Genomic DNA, 10,221 nt, shown 5'->3' on the forward strand with positions numbered 1-10,221 from the left:
TATCTGCCTTATAGACATTTGAATCTGCAGTAGTGAGTGATTGAGGTGAACATGAGAAATTTTCAAAGACTGAAGAATAAAATGAAAATGAAGAGAAAGATGACAATGGAAATTTCTTATTCAGAGGTATAATCTGGGAAATGTATAGCACTTTTAGCAATCATAGTTTGTGTAAATCATTCTAAGTTCACTTTTTTTTTTTAAAGATTTATTTATGCATACAGGACTGGGGTATAGGCCAGAGGTGCAGGGGTGGTGAGAGGATTCACTAGAGACAGAGTGGGGAGCAGAACAGGCCAGCTGATGAAGTACACTGCTGAGGGAAGCAGCGGGCAGGTCAGGAGAGGTCTGTTGCGTCATGTGGGTCACCTCAGGGTGGGAATCGAACTCATGTGGAAGTGGCTTTAGCTTCTTAGTGCTGTTCTTTAACCTGCTGTGCCACAAGGGAGGGCCCTTTCTAAGTTCACTTTTAAGGTTGAATATATAATAAAATTTATAGATTTTTCCTTTTTCTCTTCACTCCCCTTTCTTGAACAGTTCATTTCTTAAGCCACTAGGTGATACTAAACAAAATTAGCATCCATCCAGGTGGCGATCTGTAATAGTGCAAGTGTAGGGTGTTGGAGCCTGACCAGATTGGGGAGCAGAGTAACACTGGAAGAAAACTAGTAGGTGGTATTAGAATTCTAGCAGGGTGAGAAGAGCACCCCCAGAGGGATATCAGTACAGGTGCTGTAAAGAGGGTGTCTACATAGGAATTCTAAAAGGAATCAGCACTCTGGTGAAATGGTTGATTCCAGCGTTGGGGCAGGGAAGGAATAAGATGAGCCTGAAATTTCTTGTTGTCCCAGAAAATAAGCACTCAAAGAATGATGTGGACATGTCCAAGAGACACAGTATTGATGTAATGATGATAACCTGTTGTAACTATGAGGTAATAAATACATGAGTAAATTGAAAGTTTGATGAACAGGCTATTTTACATAATTCCAAATTGTCCCTTTAAAATACTTACTGACTTAAAAAGGAAAAGGGTATCTTTATAGTAAAGTTTGGCAGATTACATCTTAGTCTCGTGATCTAGTTACTATCATCTGTAATGAGCTCAAAATCATGTGTCCTCTGATAGCCTGATCTATGGTATTCTTATCAAAGATATATGACCTAACCTAATTATCAATTCAATAGAGAGGCATTTATGTCATGGTTATAGGAAGTTACGGAAAGACTGGAACTGGAATAATAGGAGACTAAAGAAATACATTGGCAAAAAGCAACATTATAATCTGAATTGGATGGTGTTAGGAAAAATGGAAAAACTTGTATGGGGCCTGACGAGTAAACAGCAGTAATGTATCAGTATTTCATTTTGGCTATCTAGGAAAACACAGGTGTAGCAGGACTTGATGTTAGTTCCAGATTTTAAGAAGTTCGTAGTGTACTTTCAACTTTTCTATAAGTTTGAGATTTTTTTCAAAATTAATCAGATCTTAAAAATACGTGACTAGCTTTATGTACATAGGGGGAAATGTGTCTGCCGCTGTAATTACACTGTCACTGCTGAATAAGAAAACTGTATAGAAGTCGTAGACTGCTATAAAACTTGCAGTTTATCAAATATCTTCCTGAATGGAAGTTTTATTTTGACAATAATTAACCATAACTGTTTTATGGCAACATGAATGTTCAAAGTTTAAAGTTGTAACTTCTTGTAAATGCAGTTCTATAGATGTGTAGATCTCTAGATGTGTAGATCTCTAGATGAAGACTATATTAAGAATAGAAACATAATTTTTCTATACATAATATTATACCAATCCTTTTGTAAGGTCTTTTTGTTTGGTTAATTGATTTGTTTAATATGATTTAAGATAGAAGTGAAATTTTTAACTTCTTAGGTTGAGTAACTTTGCCTGCTACCTAGAATGTATCTCTCCTTCCACTTTTCATATTAAAAAGGACATTTAACTTTGAAATTTATTTATCTATCATTCTACCTGTTTAGATTGTGTAAACGTAATTTATAACAATAGTCTGAGTCTCAAATTCCAGATGAAATAGAGAGAGGAATAGGAAAAAGGGAGCCTCAAGAAAGACAGGCTTTCAGTGTTAATTTTAATAATTAGGAAAGAAAATAGGTCAAAGAGTTTTAAAATTTGTCCAGTTCTAGGATTTAAAGCAAATTGTTATATACCTTCTAAACCACTGGAGAGTATAAAAGCAAACAAAACATAGTTTAAGAATAACAGGCAGAAAAAGGGAGAGAAGAATATTTAAATCAGAAAATATTCAGCGACATGGGAAAATATGATGTAAACTGTATGCAGGCTGACCTTGGTGTATGTGTGTATTTATTGCTGTTTATGATGAACAGTTGCATATATAGAATAGAGACTAAAAGAAAAATAGTATTTTTCACTAGAAAGTGATATTGCGAGTGATTTTTTGTTTTCTTTACATTTTTTATTATATTTAAGGAAATTAATATATAGTCATATGATGTGTAATATTGCTAACCATATTCTTTAAAAAGTAAAATTTTATAAACATAAAATATCTTAGAATTTTTTTCAGGAAACATTTGTTTATTTCTAGGCTCACTGGTGGGCAGTATTACTTATGGGAATTGCCCTCATCATGTTAATGGCTGGATTTATTAAGATATGCAGTGTTCATACGCCAAGTAGTAATCCAAAGTTGCCTCCTCCTAAACCTCTTCCAGGTAAGACAATTTAAACAAGGTGTAGGTTTTTATAACTCAGAACCATTCTGCAGATAGGATTGAATTGTAAATGAGTTTTTAGTAACTAACTTTACAGTACTTTCTCTTTGAGGATACGAATACTGGCTGAATTATTTAGTTGACTTTTAAGTATGCTTTTTATCAACCCAGTCTAGCTAGTGGTTGCCAGTATGATGCTAATCTATCCAGAATGTCTAAAAATAATTAGACCTAGAAATTTTATTTTTACTTGTTACTTGCTTTCTCATTTTTGTTTCATGTTCCATAGGTTCCTTTTTTGGCTTTTATAATGAGAGGCTACTTTTAAGTGATTGGTCTTTCTATATAGTAGCTATGCTTCTGTAATTTATAATCTTGAAATATTTTCTGGCACATACAGTCCTTTTCCCTAGGGCTGATGATGGGGAAGTACAAATTCCAATCTGTGGGAGAGTCTTAAGGTAGAGGCTTCAAGTGCTAAATAATTTTTCTTCATGTCTGAAAACAACTCCTCAGGTTTGTTCTATCCATTACCTCTCAGGGAGGTACACTCTTTTTAGGTTAGCTCCAGAGATTTAGACAAGAGCTAGAAGCAATTGCTCCTGATTATAGAGACTCCATTCCCCCCCCCACCCCCACCCCATTCCTCTTTCTCCTTAAGGTATTTGTAGTTTCTCTACTGCCCTCAGAATGCCTGGACCAGAACTGTGGGGTAGACATTACTCCAAGGTCATGCAGAGGAACTGAGCTAAGGGACAGCTTTTCCTTCCTCTGCCTCCTATAGACTTCTAGAGAAGCCTCTTGTTCTCAGGCCAAATTCTTTACACAAAGTCGTTTAGAATTTTTTTTTTTTTTTTAAATAAATGTTCTCACTTTTCCTTTGGTTGTTCCCCTGCATTTACCTGTTGGGACAAGAGTATATTGGTGCAAATCAGAGGAATCTGATTTTGACATAATTGCTTTTCACCAATTCACAATATTAGAACACTGAAATTTATACAATTTTTTAAGGGATTCAAGCCTGCATAATTTTATAGACATGTTATCAATTATGGCCTCAGTCAGTACAAGATTCTTTTACTCAGTTTCATTTTAAGCGGATTCTACACTTAAAAAATTTAGCTGTCATTTATTGAATCCTCACAGTAAGTTTAGCCACTTTTACATAAATGATCATATAATCCTCACCAGGATGTATGAGTTAGTTATCATTCCTTTTTTATAGTCTAGACATTGAGATCCAGAAAGGTTAAGTCATGTCCTAAAAGACAGTGAGTAAATGCTTCATCATGGGTTTTTGTCTCCAGAGTCCAAATTAATCTAATAGTTGTGACTGTTAAGCATTTGAGATGTGCCGAGTTTTTATTAAGACGTTTTGTAAATACAAAATTATACCAGAGTTTGAAGACTTAGTATCTAAAAAAGGATGAAATGCTTCACTAGCAATTTTTATGTTAATTACATCTTAAGGTAATATTTTGGCTATATTGGATTAAGTGAAATCAGAATACTTTAAAATGACTTTACCTGTTTCTGTTTTACTTTGTTCATTATGGCTACCAGAAAATTTAAAGCTATGTGTGTTGCTCATGTTATATTTCTGTTGGACAGCATGGATATCTAGAGCCTTTCTTACTGAAATAACAGCCGTGGTTTTTGAAGTCTCAAAAGGTCATGTTAAATCTCTGTTGCTTTTGTTTGTGACTCATAGGCACTTTAAAGAGGAGGAGACCGCCACAGCCCATTCAGCAGCCCCAGCGTCAGAGGCCCCGGGAGAGTTATCAAATGGGACACATGAGACGTTAACTGCAGATTTTGCCTTGGTTCTTCCTAGTGCCTACAATGGGAAAACTTCACTCCAAAGAGAAAACTATTAAATCATCATCCCCAGACTAAACCCTCACACACAAGAAACAAGTCGAAGGAAAAAATGGCAAGAAATCATGTCCTCAGACCAGGTGGAATTACTTAAAATTTAAAGCCTGAAAATTCCAATTTGGGGGTGGGGGGTGGAAAAGGAACCCAATTTTCGTATGGACAGATATTTTTAACCTAATGGCACAAAGTCTTAGAATATTATTATGTGCCCCGTGTTCCCTGTTCTTCGTTGCTGCATTTTCTTCACTTGCAGGCAAACTTGGCTCTCGATAAACTTTTATCACAATTTAAATATATATATATTTTTTTCAACTGCCAATCAAGGCTAGGAGGCTTGACCACCTCAACATTGGAGACATCACTTGCCAATGTACATACCTTGTTATATGCAGACATGTATTTCCTACGTACACTGTACTTCTGTGTGCAATTGTAAACAGAAATTGCAATATGGATGTTTCTTTGTATTATAAAAATTTTCCGCTCTTAATGAAAAATTACTGTTTAATTGACATACTCAGGATAACAGAGAATGGTGGTATTCAGTGGTCCAGAATTCTGTAATGCTTTACACAGGCAGTTTTGAACCGAGAATCAATTTACCTTTTTCTTACGATGGAGTTGGTTCTGATACTCATTTTGTCTTTATCCAATGGCTGCTAAGAGCACAGGAATGACTGCGCTGAAGAACACAGCTAAGCATTGTGCAAACTGGACACATGCAGCATACTACTTCAGTTCGGTCTTTATGTAAATGTCTGATTTCTGCTTACTTCAACTTTCTAATTCAATTCCATTTTTGAATTGATAGGTGAAATTTTATTCATGCTTTGGTAGAAATTATGTCAATGAAGTGATTCTTTTTTATTTGTAGCTCTTCTTTGTGTTTTCCATATATCTAAAGTATGCTAGTTATGTTTTGTTTTTGTCTGATATGGAAAGGAAAAGCTGTGTCTTTATTTTATGGAAGTATTTGAACAGGCTCTTTTTTAAATAGCATATCATCACTGATCATTAGTAACCACTAAAGAAGAGTGATTTGTTCAACTAGTAGTTAAAATTATAGATAGGCCTTCTGACATTTTTTTCCCTAAAATATTTTAACAACAATGAAGGTGAAACAGCACAATGTCCCATTCCAAACTTATTTTTTAAGCAGATGTAAATAATTGGCATTTTAAAGAAAGCAAAAGCACTTAATGTATTATCAGGCTTATTGCTATGCAGGAATGGAAGGGGGCATTACAAAAACATTTTTAAGCTTGTGACGTATTTATTGCTTCTGTTTCCAGCTACATCACTTAAATTAGAAATAAACAGCTATGATTTTCCTAGCTTCTTCAGGAAGCAATTTAGGGAAAGTTGAAATTCATTTGTGTTTTAACTTTTTTTTCCTTATTTTTTTTTTCTTTTTTCCTTAAGAGTATAAGGTTTACACAATCATTCTCATAATGTGACGCAAGCCAGCAAGGCCAAAAATGCTAGAGAAAATAATGGGATCTCTTCCTTGTAAACTTGTACAGTATGTGGTGACTTTTTTCAAAATACAGCTTTTTGTACATGATTTAGAGACAAATTTTGTACATGAAACTCCAGATAGACTATAAATAATTCTAAACAACACATAGGTAGATATGTATGTAATTGCTTTTAAATCATTTAAATGCCTTTGTTTTTGGACTGTGCAAAGGTTGGAAGTGGGTTTGCATTTCTAAAATGGTGACTTTTATTCTGCAAGAGTTCTTAGTAACTTCTTGAGTGTGGTAGACTTTGGAACATGTACATTTTTTGCTTGTAATGTTATCCTGTGGTAGGGTTTTGGCAGTGGCACACTGCCCTATTTTATTTTGAGTCTAAGTTAAATGTTTTCTGAAAAGAGATATGTGCACTGAACTCTTTCCACTGCAAATCAAGATGTGGTAAAACAAAAGGATCAAGACAAGTGAGATCTAATACTACTGTCAATTTAATGTCCACTGTGTTTTATACAGTATCTTTTTGTTCACTTTGGAAATTTTTACTAAAAATTGCAAAAAATAAAGTATTGTGCAAAGATGTAAGGTTTTTTGAAACTTGAAATGCATTAATAAATAGACTTGATGAAATCAACTTAAAGGTTCCATACTCTTTGAACTCTGAGAACAACAGAAGCTTCCATAAGACTTTTCCTAAGTAAAAGAGATTGTTAAGCAGAAGTGTCTCTTCCTACACAAATACAGATATCTTTATTCCTAGTTAAGATCCATGCAGGAAATTTATGATTATCTTTCGTTGTTTACAAACAATGAACATTTAAAAAAAACACTTTACTAGTCTCAACTGTTTCACATTATTTCTAATCAGCATTCAGAGTGTTTAAAAGTATTTGTGTTGACGGAAAAGCTGAGTCAAATTTGGAAACTGTGATCTTATGTGTGTTTTACAAAGTTTTGAATGCTAAGTACCTTATTTATTTTAAATGTCTAGTTTAATGATAAGTATATTTTGAAATACTGAGCCACAGCTTCCTGTTTTGTCACACTAATAGCAAATAAGAAGACAACTGACATTGTAGCTTTGTCTAGAAATAGAACTATAAGCCCAGAATAGTTAGTTTGCCCTCACATCTTTTAATTGAGACCAGTTATAAATACATATTTATCAAATGAGTAAAATGTATTACTTTTAGTTACTTCAATTTAGGAATTTCAGGGGTGTGTGTGTGTGTGTGTGTGTGTGTGTGTGTATTTAGTTTTGTCCACAAAACCAATACTGTAATGATTGCAAATATTTTCAAAATACAAATTGAATGCTTAAACTTTATTTAGCGTTTTACCCGTCATATTTCTGTATTTCCATTCTCTACTGTGATCTATGCATTTTAACACCTAATGATATTTTTGTCAAAAATGGAATTAGTATTCTTGGCTGCTGTATGGTTGTGTGTGCTTACCCTTGAGAAAATGTTTGGTCTTAAGTATTTCTATTTGAAGATATGAGTGAGTCCATGTAGTTAAATGAATCACAAAATTGGACAGTCTATTTCAGAAGTACAAGAAGATGTGTTCTTCTTCTTTCATTTTATTAATTGAAATGTATTTCTTACGTCACTGTAGCCCCGATAGTTCTCCTATATCACCCCTGAACCATCACCATATTTTTTTGTGTTCCTCCCATTTTGCCATCTACTTCCCCCCTCCTCCTTTGCTGAAGAAGATATGTTCTCATCCAGATTCAAAGGGTCAAAGTCTTCCAAAGCTGGAGAGCAAATTGGAAGCAGTTAGCAGCTGCCAGGGACAGTCTATCTTTGAGATGTCACTAAAGTTGTGAGAAATTAAAGTTTCCTTAAAAGCATTTTTACTTCTGAGAAACTGAAAAGATGATCAGCTTGCCTCACAGAGCTCAGCTTCAGTGTTAGCATTTTGGTTTTATATTCTTGATTAAAAGCAACTTTCACTTGCATCTCTTTTTTGCATGTAATTTTCCCATTATGATTTCTGTATCCAATTCTTTGTATTAGTAGGTGAGCCCTTGCATTTTATACTGTTATATTGTTTGCATGCCTTGGATATATACATATCTGCTCTATTTTTAATAGAAATTAATGTATTTTATAATTGGTAAGGTAGGTTTTCCCATAAAAAGCAATGGGCTAGTAGGTAAAAATAGAGAATTGAGCAAAATATTAGCCTCTGCTCTTTCCTAAAATCTTTACTATAGACAACTGAGGAAAGCAATGAGCATAATCCAAAAAGAACAAAGAAAATAGTAACAAAACTTTGAAAACGGAAAGCAGAAGGCAGTGACTCACCAGACCCAAGGGGAAGCTAAATCCTAAACTAGCCCTGAAAACTTGAGAACACCCATTGTTCATTGTTAAGATTTTTCAGTGCATGTGACTAAAGGCATCATAATGTACACTTTTGTAACCTACCTTATTAATTTAACAATACATCGATAGTATATCTGCATAACTTTAGTATTTCATTCTGTGGATATATTATACATTATAAAAATAACCAATTTCCTATTGTTTAGAGATTTCCAGATTGTTTATTGTTTTTAACAATTCTACAAGGAAAATCTTAGGTCTAACAAGAAAATTATTGCTAAGTGTGGCATTGTTAGGTTAAAGGATTTTTAAAAGTTACTAATAAAATTTATGATACTATCTTCCAGATAGATGTAACAGGTTATACTCTGATTGACTTAGTGAAAACTTTCACTATTAATAGAAGTTTTTTATTTTTTGAGAGCCCCTTTCTTAAAATTGAACATGCATGCAACCACCTGAAATTGTTAGAACCAGTGGTTAAAGATTGCTGTCTGGTTTTGTTAGTTTTGGACATAATTCAGGTAAAAGTCAAATATCTTCATCAAAGGAGTCAGACTTCCTTAGATAAATGACTAGCGAAAGAAATGTCCGGGGAGCCTAGAAAACACTCCGTCATACCAGAAATCAAGGGCACTTTTAAAGACTCATAAAAATTCAGGGAACACCATGAAAGGAGTTGTCACTGGCCAAAGTAAAGAAAAAAATTTGTATTAGTAAGGACAATATCTACAAGAGATTGAAGCTTATGATTATGTGACTCTGTGAGTTAATGCTAGTTCACATTAACTTGGAGTATGCTCTTAAGTGTTCCAGTTAGCAAAGAGAAAAAAATAGAGTATCATCATTTTAACCTCGATGAATGGATCTAGACAGAGATCACCGATGACTACTAACCTCATGCAGATAGCAGACATTTTGTGCCTCCTAATGGAAACATCACTTTTGCAGGAGTCCTGCCAGACGTCCATCTGATCCCGACTGAGCCTCTAGATCAGCCACCACTTTACTAGACGTGGGAGAAACAGGAACCTGCTAAGTGAAACCACAAGGGATTCACTCAGCACTGTCCAGACTCTGGAAAACTAGGACACGTGATCCCGTTGCTTCGACATTGAGTTGCAAGGCAAAAAGAAAAAGATGGATTAAAAAGGAGAGTTCAGAGATACAATACAATGGACTTATTTGCATCCCAATTTGAACAAATTTAGTTAAAAATAAGATTATTGGGAAATATGAAAACTAAGTGCTATAAGATGATTTTAATGATTTTGCAATTATTTTCAGATGTGATTATGGTATCATAGATACATTTGTGGAAGGAGTCCTTCTTTTAGAGGTGCAAATTTTCACTTAAAAGTGAAATGATACCATGTTTAGCATTTGCTTTAAAAAAAATTGAGCAGTTGGACTTAGGCCGAGTGAGGGAATGTAGTTAAAACAAGATTGACCATGAGTTGATAATTGTTGAACTGGGTGATGGGTGCTTGGAGGATTCATTATACTATTTTCTATGTTTATATTTGAGACTTCCCATAAAGTTTAAGAAATGTGAATCAAATTAATGTAGCAGCTCATTTATTACTTGTTTTTATTTTGGCAGTAATTCATGATAATGGCTTATATTCATAACTTTTTTCTAATGATTTTTTAGTGGAATTAAACTTGAATCAGTCAAGCTAACATAATTAATTATATTCTGCTCCAGTTACAATGAATGATTAATTGATTTCAACTGCTAGGGCAAATGCTTAAAGCTATCAGTCATTCAGCGGTCTTAGCAAGCAGGCCATTAGATCCCTCTTTGCTC

At 34.2% G+C, this 10,221-nt stretch overlaps 1 protein-coding gene across 1 annotated transcript in view; it reads left to right on the forward strand.

The window, feature by feature from the left end:
- The window catches only part of ADAM10 (ADAM metallopeptidase domain 10), a 97,284-nt gene extending 90,381 nt beyond the window's left edge, over positions 1 to 6,903 (forward strand). Inside the window, exons 15-16 of the mRNA XM_004687743.2 lie at positions 2,596 to 2,722; positions 4,434 to 6,903. Coding sequence (XP_004687800.1) covers positions 2,596 to 2,722; positions 4,434 to 4,528 — 222 coding nt within the window. The 3' untranslated portion in view covers positions 4,529 to 6,903. The remainder of the gene's footprint in view (positions 1 to 2,595; positions 2,723 to 4,433) is intronic.
- Positions 6,904 to 10,221: the final 3,318 nt, after the last annotated feature.

The sequence above is a fragment of the Condylura cristata genome, unplaced genomic scaffold, assembly GCF_000260355.1.
Source record: "Condylura cristata isolate star-nosed mole 26May11 unplaced genomic scaffold, ConCri1.0 scaffold00023, whole genome shotgun sequence".
Classification (NCBI taxonomy): Eukaryota; Metazoa; Chordata; class Mammalia; order Eulipotyphla; family Talpidae; genus Condylura; species Condylura cristata.